Source organism: Triticum urartu, chromosome 3A (genome assembly GCF_056163025.1).
Source record: "Triticum urartu cultivar PI428250 chromosome 3A, HENAU_Tu73, whole genome shotgun sequence".
Taxonomy (NCBI): Eukaryota; Viridiplantae; Streptophyta; class Magnoliopsida; order Poales; family Poaceae; genus Triticum; species Triticum urartu.
The window spans coordinates 704,792,674-704,808,915 of NC_141875.1; the positions used below are offsets into that span (position 1 = coordinate 704,792,674).

At 42.9% G+C, this 16,242-nt stretch overlaps 1 protein-coding gene across 1 annotated transcript; it reads right to left on the bottom strand.

Annotated features, from left to right (window-relative positions):
* Positions 1-11,474: 11,474 nt before the first annotated feature.
* LOC125549310 (protein IRON-RELATED TRANSCRIPTION FACTOR 2-like) lies at positions 11,475-14,613 on the bottom strand. Its single transcript, XM_048712751.2, has 3 exons — positions 13,510-14,613; positions 13,068-13,388; positions 11,475-12,002 (listed from the first exon to the last, which is right to left on the bottom strand). Exons 1-3 carry the CDS (start codon positions 13,789-13,791, stop codon positions 11,907-11,909), a joined length of 699 nt encoding a protein of 232 aa, XP_048568708.2. The 5' UTR covers positions 13,792-14,613; the 3' UTR covers positions 11,475-11,906.
* Positions 14,614-16,242: the final 1,629 nt, after the last annotated feature.

A 16,242-nucleotide genomic window follows, 5' to 3' on the forward strand; every position in this document is an offset into this window, starting at 1 on the left:
TTCCAGTTTTTGGTGGATCGAGTTATGAAAAGAATTATAGGATGAAAGGAAAGGCAACTTTCAACATGAGGAAAGGAAGTGATATTCGAATCAATTGTACATGCTATACCATATTATGCAATGTCGGTTTTCAAAATTCCAAAACAAATATGTAAAGAATTACATACGCGATGTCACATTTTTGGTGGGGTGACGGTGACAATCAGAGGAGAATGCACTGGTTTGCATGGTAGAAATTGTGTGCGCCAGAGAAAGAAGGTACAATGGGATTTCGAGATATTCATTGTTTCAACATAGCCCTGCTTGGGAAACAGGCTTGGAGATTAATTGATAATCCATATTCCCTTTGTGCCCGTGTTTTCAAAGCCAAATATTATCCAGATTGTGATATTTTGAATGCAACTCTGAAAAAGAGATCCTCGTTCACATGGCAAAGTACTATGTCAGGGGTGCAGACACTAAAAATAGGTCATATATGGAGGATCGGTGATGGTAGTCAGATCAATGTTTGGGATGATGAATGGATCCCTAACTCATCTACCAGAAAAGTGATCACGTCTCGTGGAGGCAATTTACTATCAAAAGTAAGTAATTTCATTGTGTTGGGGAACGTTGCAGAAAACAAAATTTTCCTACTCGTTTCACCAAGATCCATCTAGGAGTTCATCTAGCAACGAGTGATTAGATGCATCTACGTACCTTGTAGATCGCGAGCGGAAGCGTTCAAAGAACGGGGATGATGTAGTCGAACACGACGTGATTCAAATCACCGATGATCAAGCACCGAACGGACGGTGCCTCCGCGTTCAACACACGTACGGAACGGATGACGTCTCCTCCTTTCTTGATCCAGCAAGGGGGGAAGAGAGGTTGATGAAGATCCAGCAGCACGACGGCGTGGTGATGGATGCAGGGCGTCACAGTAGCAGGGCTTCGCCTATACTACGAGAGAGAGACGTAACGGGGAGAGAGGAAGCACCAAAGGCTGAGGTATGAAATCCCTCCTCTCCCCCACTATATATAGGAGGGCCAAGGGGGGTGGTGCGCAGCCTAGGAGATCCAATCTCCTAGGTGCGGCGGCCAGGGGAGGGTTTCCCTCCCCCCCAAGGCACCTCGGGGTGCCTTCCACCACTTGGACTCCTCCGTGGTGGAAACCCTAGGCGCATGGGCCTAGTAGGGCTGGTGCCCTTGGCCCATGTAGGCCAAGGCGCACCCCTACAGCCCATGTGGCCCCCCGGGACAGGTGGCCCCACCCGGTGGGCCCCCGGGACTCCTCCGGTGGTCCCGGTACAATATCGATAACCCCGAGACTTGTCCCGATGGCCGAAACAGCACTTCCTATATATAATTCTTTACCTCCGGACCATTCCGGAACTCCTCGTGACATCCGGGATCTCATCCGGGACTCCGAACAACATTCGGGTTACTGCATACACATATCTTCATAACCCTAGCGTCACCGAACCTTAAGTGTGTAGACCCTACGGGTTCGGGAGACAAGCAGACATGACCGAGACGACTCTCCAGTCAATAACCAACAGCGGGATTTGGATACCCATGATGGCTCCCACATGCTCCACGATGATCTCATCGGATGAACCACGATGTCGAGGATTAATCAACCCCGTATACAATTCCCTTTGTCAATCGGTATGTTACTTGCCCGAGACTCGATCGTCGGTATCCCAATACCTTGTTCAGTCTTGTTACCGGCAAGTCACTTTACTCGTACCGTAATGCATGATCCCGTGATCAACCACTTGGTCACCTTGAGCTCATAATGATGATGCATTACCGAGTGGGCCCAGTGATACCTCTCCGTTATCCAGAGTGACAAATCCCAGTCTCGATCCGTGTCAACCCAATAGACACTTTCGGAGATACCTGTAATGCACCTTTATAGTCACCCAGTTACGTTGTGACGTTTGATACACCCAAAGCACTCCTACGGTATCCGGGAGTTACACGATCTCATGGTCAAAGGAAAAGATACTTGACATTGGAAAAGCTCTAGCAAACGAACTACACGATCTTTGTACTATGCTTAGGATTGGGTCTTGTCCATCACATCATTCTCCTAATGATGTGATCCCGTTATCAATGACATCCAATGTACATAGCCAGGAAATCATGACTATCTGTTGATCAACGAGCTAGTCAACTAGAGGCTTACTAGGGACATATTATGGTCTATGTATTCACACGTGTATTACGATTTCTGGATAATACAGTTATAGCATGAATAAAGACAATTATCATGAACAAAGAAATATAATAACAATGCTTTTATTATTGCCTCTAGGGCATATTTCCAACAGTCTCCCAGTTGGACTAGAGTCAATAATCTAGTTACATTGTGATGAATCGAACACCCATGGAATTCTGGTGTTGATCATGTTTTGCCCTAGGAAGAGGTTTAGTCAACGGATCTGCTATGTTCAGGTCCGTATGTACTTTACAAATCTCTATGTCTCCATCTTGAACATTTTCACGAATGGAGTTGAAGCGACGCTTGATGTGCCTTGTCTTCTTGTGAAACCTGGGCTCCTTGGCAAGTGCAATAGCTCCAGTGTTGTCACAAAAGAGTTTGATTGGCCCCGACGCATTGGGTATGACTCCTAGCTCGGTGATGAACTCCTTCACCCATATAGCTTCATGTGCTGCCTCCGAGGCTGCCATGTACTCCGCTTCACATGTAGATCCCGCCACGACGCTCTGTTTGCAGCTGCACCAGCTCACTGCTCCACCATTCAACATATACACGTATCCGGTTTGTGACTTAGAGTCATCCAGATATGTGTCGAAGCTAGCGTCGACATAACCCTTTACGACGAGCTCTTCGTCACCTCCATAAACGAGAAACATTTCCTTAGTCCTTTTCAGGTACTTCAGGATATTCTTGACCGCTGTCCAGTGTTCCTTGCCGGGATTACTTTGGTACCTTCCTACCAAACTTACGGCAAGGTTTACATCAGGTCTGGTACACAGCATGGCATACATAATAGAACCTATGGCTGAGGCATAGGGGATGACACTCATCTCTTCTATCTCTTCTGCCGTGGTCGGACATTGAGCTGAGCTCAATTTCATACCTTGCAAAACAGGCAAGAACCCTTTCTTGGACTGATCCATTTTGAACTTCTTCAAAATCTTATCAAGGTATGTGCTTTGTGAAAGACCTATGAGGCGTCTTGATCTATCTCTGTAGATCTTGATGCCTAATATATAAGCAGCTTCTCCAAGGTCCTTCATTGAAAAACTCTTATTCAAGTAGGCCTTGATGCTGTCCAAGAGTTCTATATCATTTCCCATCAAAAGTATGTCATCTACATATAGTATGAGAAATGCTACAGAGCTCCCACTCACTTTCTTGTAAACGCAGGCTTCTCCATAAGTGTGCGTAAACCCAAACGCTTTGATCATCTCATCAAAACGAATGTTCCAACTCCGAGATGCTTGCACCAGCCCACAAATCGAGCGTTGGAGCTTGCACACCTTGTTAGCATTCTTAGGATCGACAAAACCTTCCGGCTGCATCATATACAATTCTTCCTTAAGGAAACCATTAAGGAATGCCGTTTTGACGTCCATTTGCCATATTTCATAATCATAGAATGCGGCAATCGCTAACATGATTCGGACGGACTTCAGCTTCGCTACCGGTGAGAAAGTCTCATCGTAGTCAACCCCTTGAACTTGTCGATAACCCTTAGCGACAAGCCTAGCTTTGTAGATGGTCACATTACCATCCGCGTCTGTCTTCTTCTTAAAGATCCATTTATTTTCTATGGCTCGCCGTTCAACGGGCAAGTCAGTCAAAGTCCATACTTCGTTTTCATACATGGATCCTATCTCGGATTTCATGGCTTCTAGCCATTTGTCGGAATCCGGGCCCGCCATCGCTTCTTCATAGTTCGAAGGTTCATTGTTGTCTAACAACATGATTTCCAAGACAGGGTTGCCGTACCACTCTGGTGCGGAACGTGTCCTTGTGGACCTTCGAATTTCAATAGGAGTTTGATCAGAAGTATCTTGATCATCATCATTAACTTCCTCTCTAGTCAGTGCAGGCACCTCAGGAACATTTTCTTGAGTTGCGCCATTTACCGGTTCAAGAGGTAATACTTCATCAAGCTCTACTTTCCTCCCACTTACTTCTTTCGAGAGAAACTCTTTCTATAGAAAGAATCCATTCCTGTCAACAAAGATCTTGCCTTCGGATCTGAGGTAGAAGGTATACCCATAAGTTTCTTTAGGGTATCCTATGAAGACGCATTTTTCCGACTTGGGTTCGAGCTTTTCAGGTTGAAGTTTCTTGACATAAGCATCGCATCCCCAAACTTTTAGAAACGACAGCTTAGGTTTCTTCCCAAACCATAATTCATATGGTGTCGTCTCAACGGATTTCGACGGTGCCCTATTTAAAGTGAATGCGGCAGTCTCTAAAGCATACCCCCAAAAGGATAGCGGTAAATCGGCAAGAGACATCATAGATCGCACCATATCTAATAAAGTGCGATTACGACGTTCGGACACACCATTACGCTGAGGTGTTCCAGGCGGCGTTAGTTGTGAAACTATTCCACATTTTCTTAAGTGTGTGCCAAATTCGTGACTCAAGTATTCTCCTCCACGATCTGATCGTAGAAACTTGATTTTCCTGTCACGTTGATTCTCAACTTCACTCTGAAATTCCTTGAACTTTTCAAAGGTTTCAGGCTTGTGTTTCATTAAGTAGACATACCCATATCTACTTAAGTCATCAGTGAGGGTGAGAACATAACGATAGCCACCGCGAGCCTCAACACTCATTGGACCGCACACATCAGTATGTATGATTTCCAATAAGTTGGTTGCTCGCTCCATTGTTCCTGAGAACGGAGTCTTGGTCATTTTTCCCATGAGGCATGGTTCGCATGTGTCAAATGATTCATAATCAAGAGACTCTAAAAGTCCATCTGCATGGAGCTTCTTCATGCGTTTGACACCTATGTGACCAAGGCGGCAGTGCCACAAGTATGTGGGACTATCATTATCAACCTTACATCTTTGGGTACTCACACTATGAACATGTGTAGTAATACGCTCGAGATTCATTAAGAATAAACCGTTGACTATCGGAGCATGACCATAAAACATATCTCTCATATAAATAGAACAACCATTATTCTCGGATTTAAATGAGTAGCCATCTCGTATTAAACGAGATCCTGATACAATGTTCATGCTCAATATAGGCACTAAATAACAATTATTGAGGTTTATAACTAATCCCGTAGGTAAATGTAGAGGTAGCGTGCCTACGGCGATCACATCGACCTTGGAACCATTCCCGACGCGCATCGTCACCTCGTCCTTTTCCAGTTTTCGTTTATTCCGCAGCTCCTGCGGTGAGTTACAAATATGAGCAACGGCACCGGTATCAAATACCCAGGAGTTACTACGAGTACTGGTAAGGTACACATCAATCACATGTATATCAAATATACCTTTGGTGTTGCCGGCCTTCTTATCCGCTAAGTATTTGGGGCAGTTCCGCTTCCAGTGACCCTTCCCTTTGCAATAAAAGCACTCTGTCTCAGGCTTGGGTCCATTCTTTGACTTCTTCCCGACAGCTTGCTTGCCGGGCGCAGCAACTTCCTTGCCGTCCTTCTTGAAGTTCTTTTTACCCTTGCCCTTCTTGAACTTAGTGGTTTTATTCATCATCAACACTTGATGTTCCTTCTTGACTTCTACCTCTGCTGATTTCAGCATAGCAAATACTTCAGGAATGGTCTTTACCATCCCCTGCATATTGAAGTTCATCACAAAGCTCTTGTAGCTTGGTGGAAGCGACTGGAGGATTCTGTCAATGACCGCGTCATCCGGGAGATTAACTCCCAGCTGAGTCAAGCGGTTATGTAACCCAGACATAGTGAGTATGTGCTCACTGACAGAACTATTTTCCTCCATCTTACAGCTAAAGAACTTATCGGAGACTTCATATCTCTCGATCCGGGCATGAGCTTGAAAAACCATTTTTAGCTCTTCGAACATCTCATATGCTCCATATCTCTCAAAACGCTTTTGGAGCCCCGGTTCTAAGCTGTAAAGCATGCCGCACTGAACGAGGGAGTAATCATCAGTACGTGTCTGCCAAGCGTTCATAGCGTCTTGGTTTTGTGGGACGGGTGGATCACCTAGTGGTGCTTGTAGGACATAATCTTTCTTGGCAGCTATGAGGATGATCCTCAGGTTCCGGACCCAGTCCGTATAGTTGCTGCCATCGTCTTTCAACTTGGTTTTCTCTAGGAACGCGTTGAAATTGAATACAACGTTGGCCATTTGATCTACAAGACATATTGTAAAGGTTTTAGACTAAGTTCATGATAATTAAGTTCATCTAATCAAATTATTAATGAACTCCCACTCAGATTAGACATCCCTCTAGTCATCTAAGTGTTACACGATCCAAGTCAACTAAGCCGTGTCCGATTAACACGTGAGACGGACTAGTCATCGTCGGTGAACATCTCCATGTTGATCGTATCTTCCATACGACTCGTGTTCGACCTTTCGGTCTCTGTGTTCCGAGGCCATGTCTTCACATGCTTAGGCTCGTCAAGTTAACCCTAAGTGTTTTTGCATGTGTAAAACTTCTTACACCCGTTCTATGTGAACGAAAGGATCTATCACACCCGATTAACACGTGGTGGTTCGAAGCGACGAACTGTAGCAACGGTGCACAGTTAGGGGAGAACACTTCTTGAAATTGTTGTAAGGGATCATCTTATTTACTACCGTCGTTTTAAGTAAACAAGATGCAAAACATGATAAACATCACATGTAATCAAATAATAATAGTGACATGATATGGCCAATATCACATAGCTCCTTTGATCTCCATCTTGGGGCTGCATGATCATCCTTGTAGATCGTCATACTCATCGACATGTAAGTCGTGATTCCTTGTACAAGAACATGATCAATCTCATACATCACATATATCATTCATCACATCCTTTTGGCCATATCACATCACATAGCATACCCTGCAAAAACAAGTTAGACGTCCTCTAATTGTTGTTTGCATGTTTTACGTGGCTGCTATGGGTTTCTAGCAAGAACGTTTCTTACCTACGCAATGACCACAACGTGATATGCCAATTGCTATTTACCCTTCATAAGGACCCTCTTCATCGAATCCGGTCCGACTAAAGTAGGAGAGACAGACACCCGCTAGCCACCTTATGCAACTAGTGCATGTCAGTCGGTGGAACCTGTCTCACGTAAGAGTGCGTGTAAGGTCGGTCCGGGCCGCTTCATCCCACGATGCCGCCGAATCAAGATAAGACTAGTAACGGCAAGCATATTGAACAAAATCAACACCCACAACTACTTTGTGTTCTACTCGTGCAAGAGAACTACGCATAGACCTAGCTCATGATGCCACTGTTGGGGAACGTTGCAGAAAACAAAATTTTCCTACTCGTTTCACCAAGATCCATCTAGGAGTTCATCTAGCAACGAGTGATTAGATGCATCTACGTACCTTGTAGATCGCGAGCGGAAGCGTTCAAAGAACGGGGATGATGTAGTCGAACACGACGTGATTCAAATCACCGATGATCAAGCACCGAACGGACGGTGCCTCCGCGTTCAACACACGTACGGAACGGATGACGTCTCCTCCTTTCTTGATCCAGCAAGGGGGGAAGAGAGGTTGATGAAGATCCAGCAGCACGACGGCGTGGTGATGGGTGCAGGGCGTCACAGTAGCAGGGCTTCGCCTATACTACGAGAGAGAGACGTAACGGGGAGAGAGGAAGCACCAAAGGCTGAGGTATGAAATCCCTCCTCTCCCCCACTATATATAGGAGGGCCAAGGGGGGGTGGTGTGCAGCCTAGGAGATCCAATCTCCTAGGTGCGGCGGCCAGGGGAGGGTTTCCCTCCCCCCCAAGGCACCTCGGGGTGCCTTCCACCACTTGGACTCCTCCGTGGTGGAAACCCTAGGCGCATGGGCCTAGTAGGGCTGGTGCCCTTGGCCCATGTAGGCCAAGGCGCACCCCTACAGCCCATGTGGCCCCCCCGGGACAGGTGGCCCCACCCGGTGGGCCCCCGGGACTCCTCCGGTGGTCCCGGTACAATACCGATAACCCCGAGACTTGTCCCGATGGCCGAAACAGCACTTCCTATATATAATTCTTTACCTCCGGACCATTCTGGAACTCCTCGTGACATCCGGGATCTCATCCGGGACTCCGAACAACATTCGGGTTACTGCATACACATATCTTCATAACCCTAGCGTCACCGAACCTTAAGTGTGTAGACCCTACGGGTTCGGGAGACAAGCAGACATGACCGAGACGACTCTCCATTCAATAACCAACAGCGGGATCTGGATACCCATGATGGCTCCCACATGCTCCACGATGATCTCATCGGATGAACCACGATGTCGAGGATTAATCAACCCCGTATACAATTCCCTTTGTCAATCGGTATGTTACTTGCCCGAGACTCGATCGTCGGTATCCCAATACCTTGTTCAGTCTCGTTACCGGCAAGTCACTTTACTCGTACCGTAATGCATGATCCCGTGATCAACCACTTGGTCACCTTGAGCTCATAATGATGATGCATTACCGAGTGGGCCCAGTGATACCTCTCCGTTATCCAGAGTGACAAATCCCAGTCTCGATCCGTGTCAACCCAACAGACACTTTCGGAGATACCTGTAATGCACCTTTATAGTCACCCAGTTACGTTGGGACGTTTGATACACCCAAAGCACTCCTACGGTATCCGGGAGTTACACGATCTCATGGTCAAAGGAAAAGATACTTGACATTGGAAAAGCTCTAGCAAACGAACTACACGATCTTTGTACTATGCTTAGGATTGGGTCTTGTCCATCACATCATTCTCCTAATGATGTGATCCCGTTATCAATAACATCTAATGTCCATAGCCAGGAAATCATGACTATCTGTTGATCAACGAGCTAGTCAACTAGAGGCTTACTAGGGACATATTATGGTCTATGTATTCACACGTGTATTACGATTTCCGGATAATACAGTTATAGCATGAATAAAGACAATTATCATGAACAAAGAAATATAATAACAATGCTTTTATTATTGCCTCTAGGGCATATTTCCAACACATTGACCCTGTTATGGGTCGTTGGGATGAAGAGTTGGTTTCTCAAACATTCTGGGAAGTTGATGTGGTGCGGATCCTTGCGATTCTGTTACCTGAATTTGAAATGACAGACTTTGTAGCATGGAACTTGTGCAAAAAATAGGATATTCTCAATGAGATCGGCATACTTTGTGGAGTGGCACAACCAATATGGACTTCAAATATCGGGAGAAAATACAGTCGGACCCTAACGGAATTCACTAATATGGGAGACGATCTGGAGCTTAAGCTGTCCTGCCAAGGTTAAAATATTCCTCCGACGAACTTTGTTAGGATCGCTACCATGTCCGGTGACTTTGGCTAACGAACATATATATAGAAGTCAGTAGGCAATGTCCTACATGTGGTATAGGAGCCGAGGATACCGAGCACCTGTTATTCACTTCTGCAAAATCTAAAGAGGTATGATAGTTACTGGGTTTGGACTTTGTTATTGATAAAGCATGCAATGTGGATCGTGTGAGAGAATATGTGCTAGAATATTTGTTGCTACAACCAGGTAAAGAATGTGTGGTCCTCGGTTTGGGAAACTCAACGGAATCAATTGCTATTGGTTCCTGGTATTTATGGTGGGAGAGGAGAAAGTCAGTGCATAATGAAAAGTTCCAGGAACCCAAGTTCATAGCAATGGCAATCAGAGCTTTGGTTGCTAACCATACTACGACAAGTGATGCAAAGACGACGATCAAGCGACATGGCTGGGAAAGACCAATGAGCAACTATGTGAAGCTAAACAAGGATGGGGGTTTCGACCCACACTTACTTAATGGCTCGTATGGCGCTTTCACCAGAGACTCGAATGGCAGATTCGTCGCGGCAGGAAACAGGGAAATCGATTGGTGCGGAGATGAGCTTATGGCCGATGCACTAACCTTATGGTTTGGTCTCAATTTGGAAAATACAATCAGGTGTAACCGCATAGAGGTTCACTCCGACAACATCCGGGTGATAGAGAGAATGTAGAATGGATGTCGCTCTTTCAATGTATCACTGGTAATTTTTGATGATATATATCACCTTGCCTGTGATTTCCCGCATATTATTTTTGAGCATGCTTCTAGAGAGACTAATTGTGGTACCCATGATTTAGCCAAACTAGCTACAAGTAAGGTGTTTGCGGGGTGGATGAAAGATCCATCCGTAGAGATTGTTGATACTCTTGTGAAAGATAATATGATGACCGCCTTGCCATAAAGAGTACTTTGATGTCTAAAAAGCATAAGTGAAGCTGCAAAAGCATGACTTACGACTATAGAGGTTCAAGCCCCCTCCCCCCCAAGGAGTTATATGATGCATTTTTTATATGAGGTAATTTATATATATGATGCGGTTCAGCAGTCTGCAACGTCTTATTTTTCGTATTTATTACTCCCTCTTTTTGAAAATACTTGTCGGAGAAATAGATGTATCTAGACATATCCATTTTTATTCATTTGTCTGACATTTACTTTGGGACTGAGGGAGTACAAGAAAAGGAAGGTCTGGATTTTTTTAAAGATCTTTTGCTACATATGGACTACTAAATCATCTGCGAAAAACTCAGTTCAACGATAGGCCGTATACATGGTTGCCTTCTCACCCGGCCCACCTCACTTGCAGTCCACTGGCCTTTGATTCCAATGAGCTGGACCATGCACCACCACGGCAGTCGTTTCCCTCCAAAAATGCCAAAGTAGGAATACATCAGGATACCACAACTGGCATCTAATGTTTCTGAACAAAAGCTGGCATATATCTAAGACAAGCGATACGAATATATTTTGGAGACATGCACCAACGCATGAGCACACGCACACCACAAGATGAGCACACCATGACGACACAAAATGATATAACACATCAAAAATTGATTGTCAAATTTAATTACCAGTACTTCCTCCGTCCAGGTGTATACGGCATCTAATGAAAAATTAGTAATCAAAATATATAAGTCACCATGCATAGAATGATCTTCTCAATCTCATTCCCTGTGATAATTATTTTTTATTTTTCATGCTGCTAATTTTGTTGGATGACGCATTAAATAAGGATTTGCATGTTTCTCTTTACGAATTAATGACCTGAAAAACCAACGTAGTGGTTGACTCCTCTCAATTTTTCAAGAGGTTAAAATACAAGTCGTTGTCCGAAACAAGAAGAGTCACTGACGGGCCGTATGGTGAATGGTCCTCGCTGAAAACAAGTGATTGATTATTTCTGCATGCTTGGAGTCTCAATAGTTTATATATGTAGAAACACGATGTGTTGAGGCAAATTAATCATCCTTATTACTCTAGACCATATATGAACATTACGCGACATGGTAGTACCATAATATATTTATTTATTTGTATGAATTACATGGACATGGCGTGTTTCTTATCAGAATGCACGCCACTGCTTTGCGGCCAGCTCCAAATTTATTTTCTCCGTCCTATCACGCATACTAATTATAGTCAACTTGCATATGCATACAAGCTAGGGTACATCAAGAGGAAAATGTAGGGCCGGAATGTATATACAATAGTAGTTATATGGAACACACTGTTTTATACTATCATGCATGCATCGGTCCTACTATTGATCCTTGATTATTTGTTACTCTCTCCATCCCAAAATAAGTTAGTAGAAAGTTGAGACACTTATTTTGGAACGGAGGGAGTATATAGGTATGGCATGTATTTTGATTCATGGTACTTAAATATGATCGCATCCACCATTATTATGCTGTCTTCTACTAGTAATGTGGATGTAGTCCCGCCTTTTGCTTCACGGCGTTCTCCAGTTCGTCACAAAATGCTGAGCACTCTTTGCTCATTGTTCGTTGGGTTCTCTGTTTCAGCAAAGATGATAGAATTGTAAGTATTTTTGTGTAAAGTTTCCATTCCGATGAATGAAAGTTGGATCATAAGACACAGTTGCGCACATCTAGTCAACATTAGAATTTTTTGACACATCCATAGAACTATTGTGTTACTTAGTATGTATGATAATTTTTGACAGTGTTGCAGGAAAATCGATCACCAATGAGTGTTGACACATTGATGTCAGAACCCTCCAAAACCCGGAAGATGGAACCCGAAAAACTAGAATGACGAGGGTTTCATGGAATACATGCTACATATGGCTAGAGGGCACATGTAACCTTATTTATCCTCCAACCCCAATACTATAACCGAGAAACATTTTGCAGTAGCAGAAACTTGTCGTGATCTGCTTGACACTTATAGTACATTATACAGATGCCTTGCATCAGAACCTTAATTACGTGTTATCGTTCAAGGTAAGCAAAGTGCACCATTCACATTTTTATTGTACTATGCTACCCTTTTTTATTGAGGGTCGTGTGGGGTGCAGGGATCGTTCAAGGTAAGCAAAGTGCACCATTCACCTTTTTATTGTACTATATGCTACCCTTTTTTATTGAGGGTCGTGTGGGGTGCGGGGATCGAACCAAATTCATTTAAATGCACAATAAACTAATTAACTTTCATTTGACAATATTGATAAGTCATTTACCTTGATAGGGTGAATAAATATTGCATGAGTTATATGGTGGATAACCCAGAGTAGGGGCTGAAAAAATGTCCACAAATTCGTATATACCCTTTAGCTAAATCCACCTCAATCAACGTCTCAGAAAAAAGTGCTTTATTGAGTTTAGTTCATCAAGTATATTACTCCCTCCGTCCCAAAAGAAGTAACTCAACTTCGTACTAACTTCAGCACGTTAGTGACTCAACTTTGTACTAACTTTAGTACGTTAGTACAAAGTCGAATCACCTATTTTGGGACGGAGGGAGTACTATATAATACTGGAACGTCAATGGTTAAGATCAAATCATAAGCATCTATGACACGACACCAACAGGAATATAAGTCAGATCCATGTGTGTACCTGAAGATGAAGGCTATAGAAGGTCCTGTTCTGAAAAGCGGAAGCGGACGAGCTGACGAGGCAGAGGCCTTGATTCTCCAGCACGTTGATGCATTTGGACATGGGCAGAGCGCCAGCCATGGTGTTCAGCAGGCTGACCTGGACCATGATTTCCCTGTCGTTGAGGCAGGTGGCGGAGACGATCGGAGCCGTGTCATCTCCCGGCCTGCAGCTGGCACGCGTCAGCTGTTCCTTCTTCTTCTCCAGGCCGTCCACCTCCTTCTGCAGCTCCGGGATGTACTTGATCACCCGCGACACAATGGTCGGATTGTTCAGCTTCCTCTGACACGTCAGCGAAAGCAAAATCAATCAGATGTTCAGTACAGAATCTCGCACATGTGCGTAGCGTAGGCGTAGCGCAGAGAAGATGAACAAGTTAGGTTTAGTTAAGAGATCTAATTACAGTGTGATGATCATCGTCAGGGAGGAGGGAGCGAAGGTTGGAATAATGCTCGTTGAGCTGCTTGCGGCTGTCGCGCTCGTACGCGCTGTGGCTCATCTTCCGGTGGGAACCCGGGCCGCCGGATGAGGTGGCGTTGTTGGCAGCCGGTGCCGCCGGGATGTCGTGGTCTAGGCCCGGCCACTGCGGGGACGGCGCTGGGTGGTGGTGGCCACCGGAGAAGATTTCCGCCTCCAGTGACGACATGCTGCTCGTGAACGGGTCGTTGAACATCTGGTGCTCCATTGCTCGCAGCTAGCTTCTGCTTGATCTCGTTCGTGTGGAGAGGTTGTAGAGATGATGGTGGATGAGGGAACCTAGCCTGCTTGATCTACGCTAGTTGAATTTTAACCAGATTGATCAGCATGAACAAATTTTCACGTACGGTTTGATCCACGAAGTCAGCTTGAGCAAGTTCCGGAGTGGCGACCTCCATTTTATATAGGGCGAGGGATTCGCAGTGTCCAGAGAACTGATTTGGCCCGGATGTCTAAAAGGCATACTCCAGAGAACATTATGAAAGTGAGGTAATAAAGGGGAGAAAAGCAATTCTATTGTGCACGCGATATCTCATGCATGGCTCAGCCATCCATTTACTTCACGATCATATCTATATGCTTGTATTCTTGTGAATCTTATTGTTTATTAGCACATTATGTGACATCTTGACGTTACCTTTTCGTCATGCAGTGACCGGGATTCCTGCAACCTCTCTCATCCATCCTCTCACTCCCAAGCAATAGTACACCCATTCATGATTTTCGTATGATTTTAAATTTTGAATCTTATTAACTCTGAACCACAAATCCAATTTATGATATGTTTGTTATGTTCCTTGCAATTAGGACACTGAAATAATATCACTTTCGAATATATTATGATAAGTTTTAAAATTTGAGTTCGAAAACATGATGGAACCATATCAAACATAGTGATGCATTGTAGTACGCGAAAAAACATAGGAAAGCTTGATGAGAATGAGTTTTTACTAAAAATTTGTAGTATTATGTTTGAAGCATGTTGAGACGTAATGAAACATTATGATATGTTGTCGATCACGATGAAGCACAGTGAAACAATATCTTTGTTTTTGTGGAACATAATAAAACTTAATATTATGTTTTAAATAAACATTTGTGCTTATCAGGTTTTACTAGGTTTTCACGCGTTCTAGAGTGTATCACTATGTTTCATAGAGTTCCACCATATGTTTCAAAATTCGATTTTGAAAATTAACAAACTATATTCAAGATTGATCTTCTTTCAAAGCTCTAGTTACATTGAACATAAATGAACAAAGAGACCGTAAATCCAACTTTATGTTCAATACACATCGGTCCTTTTAACTGGAAAACCTAAATCCATGCCTCACACTCCCAAGCAATAGTACACCCATTCATGATTTTCATATGATTTTAAATTTTGAATCTTATTAACTTTTGAACCACAAATCCAATTTATGATATGTTTGCTATGTTCCTTGCAATTAGGACACTGGAACAATATCAATTTCGAATATATTATGATAAGTTTTAAAATTTGAGTTCAAAAACATGATGGAACTATATCAAACATAGTGATGCATTGTAGTACGCGAAAAACATAGGAAAGCTTGATGAGAATGAGTTTTTACTAATAATTTGTAGTATTATGTTTTAAGCATGTTGAGACACAATGAAACATTATGATATGTTGTCAATCATGATGAAGCACAGTGAAACAATATCTTTGTTTTTGTGGAACATAATAAAACTTAATACTATGTTTTCACTAAATATTTGTGATTATTAGGGTTTACTAGGTTTTCTTGTGTTCTAGAGTGTATCACTATGTTTCATAGAGTTCCACCATATGTTTAAAATTTTGATTTTGAAAATTAACAAACTATATTCAAGATTGATCTTCTTTCAAAGCCCTAGTTACATATTGAACATAAATGAACAAAGAGACTGTAAATCTAACTTTATGTTCAATACACATCGGTCCTTTTAACTGGAAAAACTAAATCCATGCCTCACACTCCCAAGCAATAGTACACCCATTCATGATTGTCGTATGATTTTAATTCAAATTCAGGCTCCATTTTGAGCATTGAATTCAAATGACATCCAAACGAATTGAATCATGTTGTTAATTGATTCAAATGAATTTCAAAAGTTTGAACTATGTTTTGACCAAATATTTTGCCAAGTTTGAATTATTTCAAATTTGAATTCAAACTAAGTTTGAAGCATAAATGAAGCTCATTTGAAATTCAAACATGAATCCTTCTGTACATTGATTTAAACATGAATTTAAAATTGACCAAACCCTTTTCTAGTCAAGTAAGGTCATTCAAGTTTGAATTACCATTCAAATTAAATGTGAAGTTCATTAACCTTAAGGCACAAGTGACACACCCAATTGAATTTAATCATGAATATTTGCGTACATTAATTCAAGTGTTTAATTCAAATCTATTTAAAGGTCATTCAAGTTTGAACTATTAGACTAAAATATGATCTTCCTGATCTTAGCTCATAAACAATGAATCTAGTTTTATGATTCCATTTGTCAATTGAATCTAGCAATGTAACCTTGCATCACATACCTTTATGTGATGTACTTATTTAATTGACACAATATGCATGTGGACCCTTATGTCACTGCGTTCTAAGTAACAACCTATGTTGTTTTCTAACTCTTTATGTGTTGACA

What these genes read in the sequence shown, in the direction of transcription:
- LOC125549310 (XM_048712751.2), bottom strand. Translation starts at nt 13,791, where the DNA reads ATGGAGCACCAGATGTTCAACGACCCGTTCACGAGCAGCATGTCGTCA. An exon ending in CTGACGATGATCATCACACT is followed by an intron (nt 13,389 to 13,509) that starts GTAATTAGATCT and finishes CTGACGTGTCAG; the next exon opens with AGGAAGCTGAACAATCCGAC. An exon ending in TCTATAGCCTTCATCTTCAG is followed by an intron (nt 12,003 to 13,067) that starts GTACACACATGG and finishes TTGCTGAAACAG; the next exon opens with AGAACCCAACGAACAATGAG.